Genomic DNA, 21,168 nt, shown 5'->3' with positions numbered 1-21,168 from the left:
TTTAAAGTTCTCTTCTCTGAATTACCTGTTTTTTCTCATATTGGTTTTCTTTTTCATGCTATTGGTAGCTGTTAATTTTTTTCCTCCATATTTCTGAGGATTCTTGGTTGTCTCTTCATATTTAAGCAACAGTACTGGGTAGGCTTTAGGTGACTCCGTTGTGTGGCTTCCTGCTGGTCTTTTTCTTTCTTTCTTTCTTTTTTTTAAAGGGAGAGTTAGCAGGTAGCTCTACATACACTCATTACATGATTCATTTATACAATTAATGTTTATTGAGCCTACTCTAAGTGTACTGCTTCATGTATTTTGTGATGTACTGGGAAACCAGTGCTGTGTCATTGCTGGACTTTCAAATTAATCTTCTGCTTCTAGTTGCCTTTCTCCCACTCTCCCACTAAATGCTGTATTACAGTCTTTCTGAGCTTTTATTTCCCAAAGGCAAGAGCATTCTTACTTCTGTTATATCTCTATGGGTGTATTTTGGGTCAAGGCTTCCTCTCCCTTATTTATTAACAGGTTTTCCTCAGCTTTCCAGCTTCTGGACAATTTGTTAAAGTTCTTATCTGCCAAAGACCCTTCCCATTGTCTCAACTGTTGTTGTTTTTTCCTTTTTAAAATATCCTGCAGTCATTTTAATGCTGTCTTGGATAGAGAACAGACAAATGCTCTTTAACATCACTAACCATAAACACCACTTTCTATGTCTTTAAAGAGCATCTAGAAATAGTCACCAACCTTCTTGCCTTATATATTAGTCTGCTTGGACCACTCTGACAAAAATATCATAGACTACATGGTTTAAACAAGAGAAAATATTTTCTCACAGTTCTGGAGGCTGGAAAATCCAAGGTGAAAGTTTTGGCCACTTTAGTTTCTAGTGAGGACTCTCTTCCTGGCTTGCAGACCTTGTTTTCTCACTGTGTTCTCACATGGCCTTTCCTCAGGGCCCATATGCTTGCAAGGAGAGAGAAGGGGTGGGGGGCCGGGGGTGTGTGTGCAAGCTTGCTAATGTTTCCTCTTATAAGGACACTAATCGTATGGTATTAGGGCCCCACCCTCATGACCTCATTTAACCTTAATTATTTCCTTAGAGGCCCCTTTTCCAAATACAGCTGCACTGGGGATTTCTACTTGAACATATGAATTCAGGGCGTAGGGGATGGGAGGTGGACATAAACATTCAGACCATAATACCAAACATTCAGTCCATAATGCCTTGTCAAGTGGAACACAATTGCTTAATTTATTATTTTTGTTATTATGGAATGAGAGAGGTAGTTTTTTTTTTAATTTTGTGGCTAACTTTTTTAAGTGAGCCTGAGTTTCTGTATGGTAAGTGTACCTTTCCTTATTACTTGTTTTACTATCCTTCTTGTTCCCACTCCTTATCCCAATCGCTTTCTCCCTTTTTTAAAAGAAATTATGTTATTCCATTGTTATTTAGACTGTATCTTATAGCGTTTTAGAAAGTCAACAAGGGGCTAGCAAAAATGTGAAAATTGAATTCTAAGCATTTATTCAATACTATAGCAATATTCCAAATAATCTCATTTTCACATCAGCACTTAAAGAAAAATATATCCTAGGAGTCAAAGGAGAAGCATCTAGAGTCTTTCTAAGTCTTGTTTCATATCTGGGAGATATTGCAGGAAGTAGGATAGTGCAGAATTAGGCCAACTCTTTCATTGTTGCCTTTAAAAACGTCCAGGAACAGTTTGCCTGTTGCTTTTCCAAACATAAACACAGACACAGGCCAGTGAACTAATAATATTAATTGATGCTATCCTAACAAATAGGTCAAATAGAACAAAAACACAACTTTTCCTGGGCTGTAACCTCTTGGTACATGACGTCAAAATCAGATGGTGTTTTGGTGTCCTAGTGTGTAGGAGATAAAAAAGACAAGGAGAGCTGACTGCGTGAAATATCTTGTGCACGTCATAAAAGAGGCCTCCTGCTGTAGCCTCAGGAACTATAGCCTGCAGTGTGGTAGTCGAGAGAAGAAAAGAGAGGACTATAGAAAATTCTTCTCCACACCTTGCCAAAATCTGAACTCTGAGTCCCTTCAAATGAAGTACCGTAATTTATCACTCACCAAGAGCAAACAAGTCAAATGAAAGAAATGATTAACGTAGTGTTTGTTCTGTTTTGTTTTCTGGGTAATAAGCTGTCTTTTGGGTAGAAGTATTTGTTGTTTTGGAAGGAATAACTGAAATGTACCACTTTCTCTGTCTATGGCTACAATCAAAGGTTTTAACCTTGGGTAAACAATAGCAGAGTGTTTGATTTGTTCTCCCCCACCCCCACCCCCCCTAGAATAGGGACTGTAAATTAAAGTCATAATTAAATCCTGGAGTAAGGAAAGGTCCATGTCACTCCAGTTGTGGCTAAACAGTTCAGGCATTGTTTCCCTCCTCATCCAGAATGGGGGTCGATGATCGCATTTTTTTTTAATGCCATCAATGGCTTTTCAACTTCTAAATGAAAGCCGACCTTCATCTCTTCTAATCCAGATGTTTCCAGGACTCAGCTTTATATGTACAACAGGTAACTCACAGATTATTTCCTCTTTTTGTTTCCCAGATTTAAATTCTTATCCAGATCTATTCCTTATACTCTTTTAAAGTATTTCTTACTAGCCTATTTATTGCTTAGTCATCTTGAAGAATGGATAATTCACCTTTAGAGAATACTTTTTTCTAACACGTTTCTAACCTTTAACATAAAAATATGAGAAGAATCAGTTGCTCAGCGGCATAGTCCTCATTGTAAACAAAAGTAAGAACTTTAGAGAAAAGTAAGTGTAATAGCTGTCTTCAAAAAATTGACTTAAAAAAAGATTGAAGTGTACCATGCATACAGACATAGCATATCTTCCTGAAAGCTACCCAAGCTTCTCTGAAAATTGGTAATAATTATACAGGCTGACAAATGCCTAATTAAAAATCTATCTTTGTGGGGGTGCCTGGGTGGCTCAGTCAGTTGAGCGTCCGACTCTTGATCTCAGCTCAGGTCGTGATTTCATGGTCATGAGTTTGAGCCTTACGTTGGGCTTTGTGCTAGGTTTGAAGCCTGCCTTAAAAAAAAAATCTATCTTTGGTTTTTCATAGTCCCTGCAACCTTCATATTTTAAAATCCTTCCTCAATTAGAAATATTCTGTGGGAGAAATCTTTATGGAAAAAAATGAAACATTTTACATTTGATTATCATGAGATTATTTTAAATACAATTGGTAATATCTGGGCATATGTTTTCCCATCATTATTAACTAACAGTTTTTCTATATTACATGCAGTTCTATGTTTCTCAGGCTTTGACTAATGAAAACATGCCATTTCAACAGTTGACACACATGAGGCACAGTTATATCTCAGAGTATTGTCTGGTTGTTCTATTTGTACATTGAAAGCAATTTTCCCCTGCTTCATCCCAGACTGAAGCAGAAACAAGGATTCAAACACTCTGCCAACCCAAATTCTACCAGAGATTCTCAGACACATTTTCTAGGGTAGTTTTTCATTCTTGGGATGCCAGATAAGTAGATCCTGGGGAAAAGAGAGACAGAAAGCAGAACTAAAAAAGAGATGAGCTTTTGGAAGGAGGGATGTGAGAACCAGCTTTGCGAAGGACAAGAGAACAGAATGGAGAAGATTCAGAGGATGGACTTTCCTAAAGCATGAACCTTTTTCATCTCCTTTGTCTGAAACCTCACTCACATCTGACTGATCAGTTTTGGGCAAATTGCAGATCTGTGGTCCTCACCCCCAAACAGATGGTAGCAAGTTTGAAAACTTAAGTGGGAAAAGGGCCTGAGGAAAGTACCGCCCTGTGACCGTGGTGGAACTGAATTGAACACTGGGAAATTCTCTTGTGAGCAGAGGCAATGCTAATACTTATTATTAATAATGCTTAATTATTAATAAGGATAACGCTTATCCTTATTACAGGTGCTTTGATGAAGTACCAATAACAATAAATTACTTTTTTGGAGATAAGACAATCAAATTTTGTGCTCAAAAAACAAAGATTTGCCCCCACAGAAAGAGGAACATTTGAAGGCTGTTAAGCAATGTCAAGAAAGAATTCCAGTTAATGTTTGAACAATGGTTATGTTATTGACGTAGTTGTTGAACCTGCTATAGACACTGTTTGAAGAAGGGAGGACTCAGATAAGTTAAAAATGTGAATAGTTCCATCATTCTTCTAACTTGAAAGACTCTTAACTGAACCTAATAACCTGAAATTTTGAATCTGAATGTAACACATTTCAAGCAGCAAAGTTGGGTTTTAAACAAAGGCTTACTTGAAATACTTCTTGACCCAAAGAAGTGAAACAAATGACTAGCCATAGTGTAGTAATGCAAAAGGAGAACATGTTTTGGAGGCAGGCTTGGCTCTGTGATCAGCTGTGTGAACTTGGTGAGATGAACTCAGCTTCCCTGAGTTGTAGTTTGTTCATGTATAAAATGGGACAATTACTCTCTACTTAGAACAGTTGTGATTAGTATTGAAGGAGATCATTTAAAAACAGCATACATATGCTTATATACCATGACTATTCGGATAAATAATGGAACTTTTTAATAATGGAGCAGTCCAGCAGGGTGGATGCTTTTAGGTGGATAGACGGAGGCATCTGGTTAAAGCACTTCTAACGCACATATTTTTCTCATCCTACAGTTCTGTAGTTTTTAATTCAGATCTGTAATGTCATGCTTATATTTTTTTGAGAAAGAATAGTAGACTTCTTTGAAAGCACACTTGTTAAATGGATGGGTTTATTTTCTAAAGGACAGTAAATGTCTTATTGAAGATATCAAACTTGTCCATGCCACAGTCACATAATTTCTTTTTTTTTTTTTAAATCAAGTACATTGTGGTCATTTAGTGGCAGAATATACAGAGGAAAGAGCACTTTATTAGAAGGATGGGTATATTTGAATCCCTGTCCCATGAGACCACATCCTAGCTCTATGACCTTGGGCTAAATCATGAAGCCTCTCTCAGCTTAAGTTTAAGTAACTCAAGGAAAGTGGGGATGATAATTCTACACTCTAGTTTATTTCATTATTTATGTGAGGATCAAAATGAAATAACATACACATTGAAAATTATTAAGTACCATGACAATTTAAAGCATTATTGGTTTGAACCTAGATGAAATAAAACATAAACATCCAAATCTAGACAAAATTAGTTTTTTATTGTTAGCTTCATTATCCTTTAGGACGGAGGTGTTAATAACTTTCCTTTTTAGTATTCCTCTAATCAATGGAGAAAACGAACCCTCTGTCTGTTTTTTGAGAAGCAGCAAATGGTAATGGATAGTCACAGGTCTGGACATTGGCATCTAAGTCCTAATTTTGCTATTATAACTTAGGGTAACTATCTTGCATGCTCTTTATGTGAGTTTCATCATCTCTGAAATAATGGAGGCTTTTTTGTTTCCTTCTACTTCTATAAACTTATGTAAGGATTCCTTTAAATGTCTACCTTAGTTCTCTCTGGACACTTGAAAACTTTCCCTTTCACAAATGTGAATATAGTCTGTGTTATCAAACCTGTTCTGTGTCCTGTAGCAGGGTCCCTTGCAGGGGACCAGATATTCTTAGATACCAATATTAAGATCTAAAGTCCAAAACTTGACATTCCATAAGGAAGAAATACCAAAGAGTGATGTTTATGGTTAGTTTCCTAAGTGCATTTGACCTTGATTTTTTGGTTACTTAATCACTGTATTTATCTTTCAAAGAATGATGCTCTTGCTTTCCCCAGAAAAACTTACATATTTGCTTTGAAGTTCAAAAGGGCCATGTTTTTGCTATATTTATTATAAAGTAGCATCCTTAAGACTATTTCAAATAAATGAAATAATTGGCCATGTCAGACTCTTTCATTGTGGATAGGACTACCATTTATCAGTCAGTAGCACACTTGGGAGGTAATGTGCTCACAGAAACCCATCTGTTAGACACATACAGCCTTGATTTAATCTTGATCTTAATGAACACTGATAAAAATGGTAAAACATAGAGCTAAAAATGTAACCCAGACACTTTATTTATTTAATCATCACATTTAAACACCTGTTTTGGCAAGTAGGAGAAATAGTAACATTACTTCCTTCCCTCTTGAAAGATTTTTGATTAATTAGTTCTTTTGCTTTTTTTCTTCCTTCTATTGTCATCTGTTGTGTGTGCCTTATTTACCAGGTAATAAGGTAAATAAGAGAAAAACAAACTTATCTATTTATATTACTTGCTTATCTTAATGAAAGAACCATTTGTGGTTAAAATCAAGATTAAAAAATTATTTGTAGATTTTATTTTTGGTTTAAAAAATTTGTACTATAAAACAATGTTCTGTTTACATACTAAAGCAATGACACCAAAGCTTCATACTGTCTTTTTTTTTTTTTTCAAATATAATTGCAATCAGTAGTTTGTCTTCTCAAACTCTTTTCTATGAATTTGTCCACGTGATACTTACATATCTACAAGTATGGCTGATATATATATCAGGTTATGCTATAGGTGTGGCATTCCACAATTTTCATTTTTAATTTTTTTTAATGTTTATTTTTGAGAGAGAGAGCAAGCTGGGGAGGAACAGAGAGAGGGAGACACAGAATCTGAGGCAGGACATGGGGCTTCAACTCACAAACTGGGAGATCATGACCTGAGCTGAACTTAACCAACTGAGCCACCTAGGCATCCCAGACAATTTTCATTAAAAAAATTTTTTTTAATATTTGTTTTTGAGGGGCACCTGGGTGGCTCAGTTGGTTAAGCGGCTGACTTTGGCTCAGGTCATGATCTCGCGTCTGTGAGTTCGAGCCCTGCGTCGGGCTCTGTGCTGACAGCTCAGAGCCTGGAGCCTGTTTCGGATTCTGTGTCTCCCTCTCTCTGACCCTCCCCCATTCATGCTCTGTGTCTCTCTGTCTCAAAAATAAATAAACGTTTAAAAAAATATTTATTTTTGAGAGAGAGAGAGTCAGAAAATGAGCAGGGGAGGGGCAGAGAGAGAGGGAGACACAGAATCCGAAGCAGGCTCCAGGCTTTGAGCTGTCAGCACAGAGCCCAGTGCAGGGCTCAAACTCACAAATGGTGAGTTCATGACCTGAGCCGAAGTTGGACACTTAACTGACTGAGCCACCGAATGAGCACACATTCTCATTATTCATTGTCTTAATGCTGTTGTTATTGTTTTAGTTTGCAAAAGTTGTCTATACATTCTATAATGTGTAATTTTTTTCCATTCTATATCATGAAATATTTTCCTCTAGTCTGTCGCTTGATGTTGAACTTTGTTTTGTTACTTTTGTTGTTGTTTTTCAGTTGTTTAAAATTTGTTATGTAGTCGATATTACCAAATTTTTTCTCTTTGCCTTCTGTATTTTGTGCTTGGTACAAGGTCTTCCTTGTTTCAAAGATTTCTATTTTCCTTTGTATGAATAAATCAAATGTTTTAGCCCATCAGGTATCTTTCAAATAGCTGATTAGACCGTACTCCTGCATTTCTCTATCTTTACAGAGATCATGTGGTTTTCCATTAAAATTGAGAAGGTTTGTTACTCCAGCTTTAAAGATGTGTGGTTGTAACTTTTGATATAGACATTTCAGCATGATGCTTTTTCCAGTATGGTCATAATAAAGTGAACATTAAATATTGTCTGGTATGTTTGACCTTGTGTGTGAACTTGAATGATTTGTGTGGATTATTCTACAAGTGCTATAGTTTGCACACCAAACCCGCTCTTTGAATTGTTAACCAAAGTGCTTATGTACCTGCATTTTTTCTTCTCAGTTCACCTATACTGAGTTTAAATGTTATGCAATTCACAATCAGACAATGATTTTAATTCTCACTGTTTAATAAAATATTTTAAGTGGAGAAATGAAAGACTTACTCCCCCCCGCCCAACTTGTTTTTTCCTTCAGTTTTGTCAAAGCAGCATGCTTCACAAGTCCTGATTAGGAAACGCCGTGCAAATTCTATGTTTGAAGAAACCAAAAAGGGTAATCTGGAAAGAGAATGCATTGAAGAACTGTGCAATAAGGAAGAAGCCAGGGAGATCTTTGAAAATAACCCGGAAACGGTAAGAATTCATGAAAGCTAATAAGTTAGCATACTAGCCATACAGTGAAAGACGGAACATTTCCAGCTTGAATCCGCATTCCCTTGTGTTCCTTTACAAAGTTAATTGTGTCTATTGCCTTCCACATGTAACCACTGAAACATTTCAGTAGGGAGTACCTTCAAAGGAAAGTGGGCTTTGTTAGGGAGACACTGCTGCCATAGCCATGTGCTCTGACCAAATTATGATTTCCTTATACTTCAGAGTCAGCAATGGTTTTGACCTCATGGTTTATAAATACTTTCTCCCAACCAGAATTTGGTGGTATTGGGTAGATGGGGAAGAAGGTGTCTCAAGTGTGGTGTGTGTATGTGTGTGTGTGTGTGTGTGACTGCATTATCACTATACTTCATTAAATCTCTCCATTGGCATTTTTTACCAGGCTTTAGAAAACAAGGCCCTCTGATCCAGAGTTTGGTACATAATTGGTACCCAGTGAATACTTAACGAAGAATTCATGACTGTATTATATTCCCTGAGTAGAATCTTTAACAAAGATCCTTGGGATGTTTCCTGAGCCCACCTAATATGATTAGTAATTCCTGGGGTTAGAATATATATATTTAGTGTCTACATTTTTCCAAGTTAGTCTAGAAGAATTTAATCATAAAGACCACTAAATATCATACAGAAATATGGAGCCCTCGACCTTATCTGTAGTCCCCCAGTTTCCCTGGGGGAGGGTGTTTTCTAATATGCCTGTGGAAAACAGGATTATAAACAGTGCCTCTAAAAGTTAGGATGAGGATGACCGTGAGAATTCAAATCGGATACCTCTCAGGGTTACCTCAGATACTTTTCCTGAGATGAACTATGTAACCAACATGAAATGAGGGAGAAGACATATACAAAGTACCTCCTTCAGCTTGGCAGTGGCTTCTGGGACCGTGACACTAGATGAGAGAGGATGAACAGGAACATTTGTCTATATTAGAGAACTTGTCCAAGACAGTAACAGCTTGTGTTCTCCACAGTTCCTATTTAATCCTTTTACCTCTACATATTCTAACAGGTTCAAAGACATTTTTTCCCCCAAGATATCCAAGGAATCGTTTGTAATATTCTTCAGGATTAAGTCAACACGTTTCTCTCTCAGTTTTGTTGTTTTGTGTGGGTAAGCAATTGACAAGGCAACAAAATTTTATTTCACACAATATAGCAGACCAGTACTCTTGTTGTGTGGGGTGTAAAATATTATATTGTTTATTATAGAAATTTAAATACCATAGTATGTATTTATATACTATACTATATACTATACTATATATATATATATATATATATATACACACACACACATATATGTGGTATATATAGCATACCTCCCTAGACTTCCAACAATTATTAGCAATCAGCCATTCTTGTTTTGCCTGTTCTCTACCCCACCCAGTCTAATTTTTGTTTTGTTTTGCTGGGTTACTTAAGGCAAGCCTGCATCCCTGAGATATCATATTATTACATTGCCCATAAATACTTGAGTACATATGTCTAATACCATAGATATGTTCTGGTAGCTTAGCCTCTGAATAGCAAATGGAGAGTGAGGTAGAAGACCATAGTGGAGAAGATGGAAAGTAGTGGAGAAGGGAACCTCATTTATGTGCTTCCTCTCCTCCACTTTCTGACATTGGCCTCATATATGAAAGCGAAAGATGACAGAGAGAGTAATGAAGAAAAGGGAGAAAGGAAAAAACATTTGTGACTGCTTCTCATTTTCTATCCCACCCCAGCCTCTCCCTGTCCATGCTGTAATAGTCCGCACTCCCAGTATCCACCCTATTGCTTACCTCTTCACTGCCACTAATACCTTCCTTTCCCCTCACATCATCTCTCTTTGAACCCATTCGTCGTTGCTTGTCCTCTTGGCTTTTGTTCTGTAGAGGAAAACACCACTGTTGGAATCACTTGGTGGGAGATCCCATCCTTATAAACTAGTAGGTAAGTGTTGTGTAGGTTTATATGTGAGAGGAGGCAAGAGTGAAGACTTTGACTCTATACTGGACCAGGTATGTTCCTTACTAGAGTATGTTTTTCTGTTGAAGCACTGGTTTTTTGTGTTACTAATGTTACATATTAGATATATTGTGGCTTAAGATGGCTTTGGGGAACCAGCCTAGAAATGTTACCTGCAGAAATCATTTTTAACATTTTTCTCCATTTGGTAAAGTACATTCCTTAGCCCAAATTACCGATTTACAGACAAGCTTTTGGTACGTAACCAATTTGTAAGTAAGGGATTACATGTACAGAAGATGCTAAAAGGTAATGTTCACTTTAATAATTTCAAATTATGGCACTGTTATTCAGCATTAAATCTGGTGTGTGTCATCAGCATGACATGAAATGTGTCACCTGGGTATCTGATCATTATGGAAAAATTAAAGGAGTTACAAATAGAGGGCATATGTTATATTTAACATCTTCAATAGAGCCTGTTTTCAGATTAGAAGCTTTTGTGACATGATTTTATTGATCAATATTGAGTTAAGCTAAGCATCTTATTGACTTAATGTTATTAGTTACCTACTCTTGCTATATTTTACTATAGCAAAAATGTAACATGGAAATGATACTTATATGTAATATATTTGCATCATTAATACAAAACACATGATAAAATTGAGTTTTAACTGTATAGTGAAATTTAGGCTTGCTAAGATATATTTTTCTCTTTTCTTTCTTCCTAGGATTATTTTTATCCAAAATACTTAGGTAAGTTCCAAGAATCTTAATCATATAATCTTAGAAATGGAAAGGAAGTTCGATTTGATCAAGTCCAATCTTCCATCCATATATTCCATCCAATATAATTTAATTTGCCTTGGGAGTAATATCTCATTTTATATTCAGTTTTGCTGTCCTTTTATTTAAAGACATGTAGAAAAATTTGAAATGGTTCTTTAATTACCATGTGGCATTTTGACTTTTAGCCTTTTTCATTCTCACATCTTTCTTATAAAGGTCTATGAGCTGTTGATACATTATATTTATATATCAGGACATTCTTTATAAGCATGTGAATTTTCATGGATTACCTTTTAAAAATTTTTATTTAATGTTTATTTATTTTGAGAGAGAGAGAGACAGAGTGTGAGGGGGAGGGGGAGAGAGAGAGGGAGACACAGAATCCGAAGCAAGCTCCAGGCTCCGAGCTGTCAGCACAGAGCCCAACGTGGGGCTTGAACTCACGAACCGCAAGATCATGACCTGAGCCAAAGTTGGCGCTTCACCAACTGAGCCACCCAGACACCCTGGATTATCTTTTTAAAATTGATACATAATTAACATACATACATATAATGTTGGATTAGTTTCAGGTATACAACATAATATTTAATATGTGTATGTATATATTGCAAAATGATTACCCAGTAAGTCTAGTTAACATCCATCACCACACATAGTAAATTTTTTTTCTTGTGATTAGAACTTTTAAGATCCACTTTCTTAGCAACTTTCAAATATTATTAACTGTAGTCACCATCCTATACATTATACTCTAGGACTTGTTTACTTTGTAACTGGAGCTTATAGATTATCTCTTAATGAAAGGAAAGATTTCTATATTCCCCAGAGCTTATGACAGAAATCATCATAATTTAAATAGTTATAGAAATCATTACTAGTATCTCTCTTTGAAACATCATTTCACCATTCCCTGAAGTATCCCTACCCATGTTTTGCCTTTGGATACCATTCTGGATTCTCAAGGAGGGAGGTGGTATTTCTACACCCAAATAGATTAGATGATTTCAACTCAATAGACATGAAAGATAACAAGGCTCCAGTTTGCTTTAAGCAAATGTTGAGATATATTAATATTACTTGGGAAAGTTGTCAATATTTCCAAACAATAAAAGTAGACTATAATTTGCAAATCTGCAAAAATCCCCTTTTTCTGATGGAATTCTCTGTAGGTCCAACCTACACAGGCATGCTCTCCCTCCTCCTTTAGGCTCAGAATATTCACCATTTGTACCTCTTTCCACCCAGCTCTAATCCAAGCCAATTTGAGGGTTCAAGCACTGCAGAAATGAAAAATCTTCCTTGGAGAAAGAATAGTAGAAATGTGATCTTATACGCATTAATAACTATGCAGCTTAGAGTTATTAATATAATGTTGCAAATAACTCTTTCTGTTAAATGCATTTCTCTTGAAGTTAGACGGTTTCATTATAGTTGAGGGCTTTACTTTTTGTTTGCTTTTGTTTCTGAAGTTTCAGAGACCATCTCTTTAGATTTATACGTTTCCCCTTTTCCTAGGAAAATTTATACTGAAATGATGGTATGTTCTTATATTTTCCCTTCAGGACAATTAGCAAGAGAAGAGCCCAAGACTACTGGGTAGAACACCCTTTTAGAACCACGTGCCCTTTTTCATAATTCCTGAAGTGGTTACTCTTACATGTTTTGTATCCATGATGGTCTGAATTCTTACTTATGTGGCATATCCTGAGCCAAGGAGACTTAACTGCAATATACTCCATCTCATTTTACCTGTGTTAACAGTTGTAAGACATCAGTTCAGTGGTATCTCTTAGATCTTCATGGCATGACCCATTTGAACCCATGTTCTGTGGGCTGCGGGGTGTTTTCCAGCTGACTTATTATAATTTCTTTCTATAATTTCCAATCTAATACGTATCTACTGCAAGATCTTAAAATTACTTTACCTCAAGGAGCCCGAGTTTTCTCAGTGGTCAGATGGATAACAGCAATTTACCAATATGTTGCTAGCAAGAAATAACATGAGATGATGTTTTGAAAGTACATAGAGGAATATGTTATGCTAGTCCTTTTTAGTTTTCTTCCCTGACTTCCCCTCTATTCCCATTTTCTTTTTTTCCTTCCCTTTTCTAGCTGCTGATAACAAACTTAAACAGTTTCCTTCAAATTTGGAAAGAGGACACTATAAAAACTGTGTACTAATATTACTCATGTCTATAGATGTGAAAATGCAGCAAGATTCTCTAAAATCTTTAGCTGCCGTATCTTAAAGAGCAATGGGGTATAGATACACATCCATGAAAAAACTCTCTTCTTTTGTAAAGTTACACATGTAAAGTTACTCACTTTCTAAAACAAAAACTAAGTGTTTATACTGTTAAAATGGAGAAAAATTAGAATATCAAGGCTGCTTCAGCTACTCAATTTTAGGTAGGAATTTACATATTTTATTTAAAAACAAAAGATAATATTTGACTATGAAAAATTAAAAGCTTAAAAAATAGTATTAATTCTTGTTTCTTAGGTTTATGTAATGAAGCTGTGTTTCTGCAGATATCAGTACTCTAGAAGCACAGACCTTTGATCACAGAGTATATTTGGATGAAGATAAATAACATTTTAATACAGTATTATGTATTCGGGGAAGTGCCTTTAATAAAATACTTTGCTTTTTTTCTCCTTTTATGCTTCTCAACTTCCTCTTTTCTGGCTCGACTCAACTTTTTCTTCTCTTTGCTTATCTTATGTGGCAGCTTGGTAGAAAAAACAAGTGCAAACAAAGGAAAAAAAAATGAAAACACAAGATGTGGGCTCTACTCCTAGGTCTAAAAATTTCTACTGTGTCAGGTTAAGCAAGTTATTTAGTTTTTCAGGTTCTGCATTTAAATGTACACCATAATTATATTTTCTAACTTTGGACCTATTGGGAATAACAAATAAGTATATGTATGCAGATAGGTTTTTTACTGCACGGAACTGTCTTGAAATGTAAAGTATTATTATTTAACCAACTCATAATATAAAAAATATATACTTTTTATTATGTTTTATTTTTTGATTCATATTTTATATTTGGGTCTTTACTTATGTATATAGGCATATGCAATGAATCCCACTGCTGAAAACAGAAAAGAAATGCTCTACCTAACTTAAACCTTTCTGTCATTTGATTATGTGCATTCTAGAGGCCAATGGCCCTAATTGGAAACAAACAAACAAACAAACAAACAAACACTTTGTAATCCTGTCCTTGGTAAATCTAACATAATTTTACTAATTATCATAGCTCATTCAGAAAACTTGCAGCAAGATAAGGACACCTAAGAAATTAGACCACTTAGACTTAGAGATTCAGAGGCTTAGAAAGTGGTTCAATTTATCCACATATCCTATGTGCTGCACTGGAAACATAGAATTTGGTCAGAAATACTCTGGGGCTTCATTATACAAACATAAGTTTTTGAGTTGTGTTCTTTCCTTAGAAAATAGAATAAATAACTCTACCATTTATATGAGCCTTTAAAATATCACCTGATAGAATGGATGATTTTATTAACGGGAGAGAAAATTTTTGGAAAAATGCTAATTCTGAGCCTAAATATAAATGTTAGAAATAAGTTTTAGTTATTTAGTTCTTGCCAAGTTGGCGAACTAGCCCAAACTGCTGACTCCTTCTCTTAAAATCATCTCAGGAGAAACATTGGCATTCCAGGCCCTAATGATAACAACATAAAATGAAAAACAACAAGAAATGTGAGGAATCCATGGGTAAGCTGAAGGCTGGATTTATCTAGCGTGTGTGGGGACTGGGTGGTTACCTCTGAAGCAGCAGTGAAAAAACACATTGGAGAATTTACAAAATGACCTAAACATACAAATCAAGAAAAATTCTTAAATTTGACACTGAATAGCAAAAAATAATAACAAAAATAGACATGGAAATAAGTTAGAAGGAAAACAAAAGAGAACATTCACAAAAGCAAAATTGCATTTGGTGCAAAGGTTATTAAGTTAGCCTGATCTTTAGCAAGAATAATTAAGGAAAAAGAAAAAGAAGGAAAGAGGAAATGCCAAAATAGAAGGTGTAGGATAAAAAGAAGAAATACTAGAAGTCCAACATTGATTGAATTTATAATGGTAAAATAAAGAGTATCATAAAATAAAATATAATCACAAAATAATACAAACAGCTATACCAAAATATATTTGAAAACTTGATAAAATGGATACATTCCTAGAAAAGTAGGAAACATCTATAATTTTACATGAAGATATAGATAACTTGGTTATAAATAACTAGTGAAAAAGTAAAACCTCAACCAAAGCCCTCTTCCGGATCTCCTAGATCTAGATGTTTTAGAGATGACTTCTTCCAAATTAAAAAAAAAAAAAAATTAAATTTTCTCTTATAAAATTGCCCTAGAAGAGAGAATAAGATTCTATGCTATGAGCTTATTCAGAAAGGCTGGTATAATCTTGATTCCAAAATCAGGTAAGGGGTGCCTGGGTGGCTCAGTCGATTAAGCATCTCAGATCATGATCTTTGGCTCAGGTCAAGATCTCATAGTTGGTGGGTTCAAGCCCCACACTGGACTCTGCTGACAGCTGGGAGCCTGGAGACTGCTTCGGATTCCGTCTCCCTCGCTCTCTGCCCCTCCCCCACTCATGCTCTATCTCTCTCTTTCAAAATTAAATAAAAATTTTAAAAAGTCAAAATCAGGTAAGAACAACACAAGAAAATAATATGATATCCAATCTACCTAAAATGTATCAAAGAGAGTATATCATAATAAATTAGGTTTATTCCAGAAATTTAAGAGTGGTTTAACATCAGAAAATCCATCAATGTAATTATCCATGTAAATAGTATATTATTACTTCAGTTCATACAGAAAAAGCAGTTGATAAAATTCAGAGCTTAATTATAAAACCTTTTTGCAAACTATAATTTTAAGGGAACTTTCTGAACTTGGTGAAGGTTATACAGAATAACCATATAATTTACAAATTTTGATACTTTTGTCCAGGACCAGTGCTACCCAGTACTAGGACTGTTCTGGGAAAATTGCCATGTATGGTCACTTTAATGATATACACACAACTGGAGAGAAAAAAAGAAGGAAAGAAAGAAAAAGAGGATGGAAAAAAAGGAAGAAAGAAGGAAGGAAAAACTCAAAATCTGCAGTAATTACACTTACTGGATAAAGTTTAGATATAGTCTATGGTTGAGGACAAGAAGAGAAGCACTGGAAGTGATAGCCAATGAAATAAGGAAAGAAAAAGAAATAGGAATTATATAGCTCATGGGCAAAGTATATACCTAACACTAATTATAACTGATACAATGATATGCCTAGAAATAAAAATGATCCGTAGACAATATATTAGAACACATAGGAGATTTTTAGATAGCTCTAAGACTAGCCTATAAAAATCAGTAGTTCTTACACAAATAGTAGTCCACTAGAAAATGAAAAGATGATACCTTTTTCTATAGCTGCAAATTCTGTAAGATCTCTATAGAAAAAATTTTTAAACTTGAATTAAGGATATAGAGGATGAACTGAAATCATGGAAAGACATTTCATGATCTTGAATTGAGTAATGCTAAAGAGAGATCAGTTAACTGCAAATTGATCTATATATTCAAAGCAATCCCATTTAGAATTTCAGATTTATTAAAGGAATTCAGTAAGTTCACTTTAGCATTTAAATCAGGGAATAATAGTTCACCTATGTCTAAATAAACCTTTAAAAATATAGGAGGAAGTACCTCATCAAATATTAATTCAAAGCTATAAAGAAAACCATATAATATTGTCAGAACATGTAGACTAATCAACCTAGAGAGTTCAGAGACCCATGTATATATGCCAACCTAATATCTGATAAAGATGACACCACAAATCACTGTGGGTTGTTGAGAAGATGGTGTGGGGGAGAATGGCTAACTCTAACCAGAAATATAAATCTGGGTTCCTAAGTACCACCAAATGTAATGGTGTATTCTAGGTGGAATAAAGACAAAAATGTTAAAGACAAACCATGAAATTAAAGAAATAACACAGTAGAATCTCTTTGTAATATCTTTGTAATCAACAGCATGGAAAAACACCTGCAAATTCACAAACCATAAAGCAAAGTATTTGGTAAATTTGATTACAACAAAGTTAGGAACTTCTCTTAAAAGAGACATAAAAGTTTAAGAGACAGATAACAGAATGAGAGATGATATTTATAAATGTTTAAATTTCTGCAAACCCACGTGAACAATAAATAACTGCCAATAGAAAAATGGTTAGTAAGTAATGAAAATTTTTGGAGGAGGAAACTCAAAAATTTTTTATTTCTTTATTAAATTTTTTAACGCTTGTTTATTTTTGAGAGAGAGAGAGAAAGAAAGAAAATGAGCAGGAAAGGGGTAGAGAGAGACACACACACACAGAATCCAGAGCAGGCTTCAGGCTCTGAGCTGTAGAATAGAGCCCGACTCGGAGCTCAAAACCACAAACTGTGAGATCATGACCTGAGCCGAAGCTGGAGGCTTAACCAACTGAGCCACCCAGGCGCCCCTCAGAAGTTTTTTAGATGACATAACGGTATGCTGCATGTCACTAGAAATCAGAAAAACAATATGCAATGTCACTTTATTACCTATTCTGGCAAAAATTAGACAGCCAAGATATAGAAATTCTTATGCTCTCTGGTGGGAATGCATCTCTAGAGAGTCACAAAGTACCTGCCTATCTAATGATCTCACAATTCTGGAACCCCCAGGTATCTATTTCTTATGCATATACTAATGAGACACATATGAAGATGTCCATCACAGTGCACCTGTGGAGGTGGGATGTTGGGGGCAACCTGAGTATCTTTTATTGGTAGAGGGGATTATAAAAATGGTCGTTGCTTGCCATGGAGTAATGTTTAACAAGCAATAAATTAGAAACAATAACTTCTATGCAGCAGCATGAAGTGCTCATAAAAATATAGTACCCCCTTACCCCCTGACTTTGGATGGCCCCTGGGATTGCTTTGATCAGTAGACTGTGGCAAAGGTGACAAAATGCCTCTTTCATTGGCCTGGCAGTTTCTGCTTTTTTCCTCTTGGAAGTTAGCTACCACGAAAGAAGTACCACTTTAGGACCAGCCTGCTAAGAGAAACCCAACCACAGTGAGAAGCCCTGAAACATGACATGTGTATAGAGAGAAATGCCAAGGAGCCTGAGCTGTCAGCCATGTGAGTGAAAAACCATCTGGGAAGTGGATCTTCCGATCCTAGCCACCCTGGCTGACTCTTATGTGCAGCAGGGACAAACAGCCCAACCAAACCCTTTCTAAATATTTGACCTAAAATTTAATCTAAAATGGAGTTGTTATTTAAGCTTCTGATTTTAGGGGTTGTTAGTCAGCAAAAGATAATAAAAATACTACTTTTTTAGTAAGTTGTGATGAGCTGTACAATGAAGTAAGATATATACGTGTATATATACATACATATATATTTATATAATGTTGTCTTGAGGGACTATTAAGAAATGTTATGTTGTTGAGACTAAATGACTCCTAGTTAATTTAAAGTATATAAGTAAGTATTTTATTTTATTTTTTAAGTATATAAGTATTTTTATCTGTTATTTCAGCTGTTATTGCTGCCAGATTGCTCTAATTTCCCAGAGTTGTAGTGAGGAATAACATGAATGAAGTAAACCTACTTTGTAATACTGAGGCACTATACAAATATTATTATATTAATCTATATGCAACAGTAGGAGAAGTAGAAGTTGCCTAAAGTGACCAGAAACACTAAGTTAGTCTATTGATTTAATTATAGATGCTTTTAAATCAGGCTCTGATCTACAGATTTGAGGGTAACTCTAGGTCTCTGCTGCAGAATGAAGAACATAGACTTATTTGCGAATAAATTTTTTTGTTAACCTAAGATCGTTTCACTTGTTGCTTTAAGGTTCTTCTCTGAGAAGAAGCTTCCATAAATCTGTCTTTCCTTATTGTCATCTGTATGTATTGTCATCTTGCTTATAGATATTTAATTTTTCAAAAAGGTGGATGGAAACATTTAGGGCTCACGTTTTGAATGCTGAATCCTATAAATCCACAGGAACATAAATATTCTATCACTTTGGATAACTTCTACTTCCACCATGATTTCAGATGAGGTAAATGTATCTACTCTAAGATTACATTTGTGTTTCCAGATTGTCTTGGCTCTTTCCGAGCTGGATTGTTCACTGCTGCACGTCAGTCAACTGATGCCTACCCTGATCTAAGGAGCTGTGTCACTGGTAAGCACCGCTGTCGTCCATTTGAGTAACAAAGCAAAACAAAATAAAAATCTGCAAGTAAATACACCATGTAAATATAACTGATGTTTAAAATCAACGAATGAGCCCTACAAGACTTGTTATGCCCAGCAAAGAGATATTTTTGACATCATTTGGAAAAGTGTTTTTTCAAATGCATATGCTGCTCTTTTACTCAAAATAAATATTCCACCTAAGTTTTAAATTGAACAGTGTTCCTTGTTTACTAAGCTTTAGGTCATTGACTTCAGAATTTTATTCCCAAACAGTTTTATTTTGGATGTTGTTGCATAATCATGTAGTATGACCAAATGTTACGGTTGATTGATAGGTCAAAGTGGAGCCATGTTTATTCTTCTAACATTTGGCATCAGTAACATAAATGTGAAAACTGTTTGAATATCAAATTAGCCTTCTCCCCCTAAAGTTCACATAGGGCCTAGTGATAATTCTGGTAGATTATTTGTCTCTCATTACCCATTTTCCCAATTGAGAGTCAAAGAGACAAAGGTGAAATTGCAAGGTGTAAATTGGGATGTTTATCTAGTGAACATTGTACATATAGCATCGACATTATCTAAATATTCATTTATCTGCATTTTCTCTAATTTTAAGTTGGTTTTAATTACACAGGTAAAACAGTTTGCTGAACAAACATATTTAATTCATACTTTATTTATTTATTTTAAAGTTTATTTTTTGAGAAAGTGTGAGTGGGGGAGTGGCAGAGAGAGAGAGAGAAAACCCTAGTGGGGGAGGGGCAGAGAGAGAGAATCCCAGTCAAGCTCCAAGCTGGTAGTGTGGGGCTGATGTGGGGCTCAAACTCATGTACTGTGAGATCATGACCTGAGCCTAAGTAGGACGCTTAATCGACTGAGCCACCTAGGCACCCCTACTTTATGTATGTGTGTATGTATGTATGTATGTATTTATTTATTTAATTAAAAAAAATTTTTTTAACGTTTATTTATTGTTAAGAGACAGAAGTAGAGCATAAGCATGGGAGGGGCAGAGAGAGAGGGAGACACAGAATCCAAAGCAGGCTGCAGGCTCTGAGCTGTCAGTACAGAGCCAGAGGTGGGGCTCAAACTCACAAACTGTGAGATCATGACCTGAGCTGAAGTCAGACGCTTAACTGACTGAGATACCCAGGCGTCCATACTATATTTATTTTTAATTTACCAAAATATATGAAAATAATTTGATAACTAGCTAATTAGCTTGTTTTCTATCATTGTAACTAATACCTATTTTATTACTACTTTTCAAAAAACTTGATGATTTTATGAGGATGTTTGTTGAAAAATTGGGTAATTAGGTTTTGGTTAGGTTTAACACTTTTTTTTTTTTTTTGCAAGTCACAGAAAATTCCTTAGCTAACTTAAGCAAAGGGAAATGTGTTAGAAGGATGGAAGGAACTTGCAGAGTTAACTGGGGAGGCTTGAGAAACAGATGTGGAAATGTGCAGGAACCAAGGGACCATTGCAGTGTCTAGTGGAGGGAGAGAGACCCCAAATTAGTAAAGAAGCAAATGGGCATATCGTTTAAGATCGTGATAAGGTGCTATAACATTTTATGAAGAAAATAGCCTTCCCCTGGGCATCACCAATACTCTGCTACCTGTTGTCCAGTGTCTGGAAACCACTGTTTTATGTATTTTGAGCAGGAAGATAAATCTAGTCCATGTTACTTCTTCTTAGCCAAATTGGAAGTCCCAAATTCATTTTCTGTTGATACTGAGTAGTTTTATTTGTTCTGCACACCTCACTGAAGCATTTTAAGGATCAAATAAAATAATTTATATGAAAAATATCAAATTACAGTTAAGTACTGTCTATATTTGCAAATAAAGAAGTAGTTCCCCTTTGCAAAATAATTATAAAGGTTTGTTTAGTAGAATCAGTTTTTTTTTTTTTCAGGAAGTTATGTGTTTTCTTTCTTTTTTTCCTTTTTCTTTTAATGTTTTATTTAAATTTCAGTTA

The 21,168-nt window shown here is 35.3% G+C and overlaps 1 protein-coding gene across 1 annotated transcript in view; it reads left to right on the top strand.

The window, feature by feature from the left end:
- The window catches only part of PROS1 (protein S), a 69,437-nt gene that overhangs the window by 14,470 nt on the left and 33,799 nt on the right, over window positions 1–21,168 (top strand). The window contains exons 2-4 of the mRNA XM_060640215.3: window positions 7,942–8,099; window positions 10,826–10,850; window positions 19,082–19,168. Of these exons, the coding sequence (XP_060496198.3) occupies window positions 7,942–8,099; window positions 10,826–10,850; window positions 19,082–19,168 (270 nt within the window). The remainder of the gene's footprint in view (window positions 1–7,941; window positions 8,100–10,825; window positions 10,851–19,081; window positions 19,169–21,168) is intronic.

Source organism: Panthera onca, chromosome C2 (assembly GCF_046562875.1).
Source record: "Panthera onca isolate mPanOnc1 chromosome C2, mPanOnc1 haplotype 2, whole genome shotgun sequence".
NCBI classification, from domain to species: domain Eukaryota; kingdom Metazoa; phylum Chordata; class Mammalia; order Carnivora; family Felidae; genus Panthera; species Panthera onca.
Note: the sequence above shows the minus strand (reverse complement) of the source record. Positions and strands in the feature narration are given on the sequence as shown.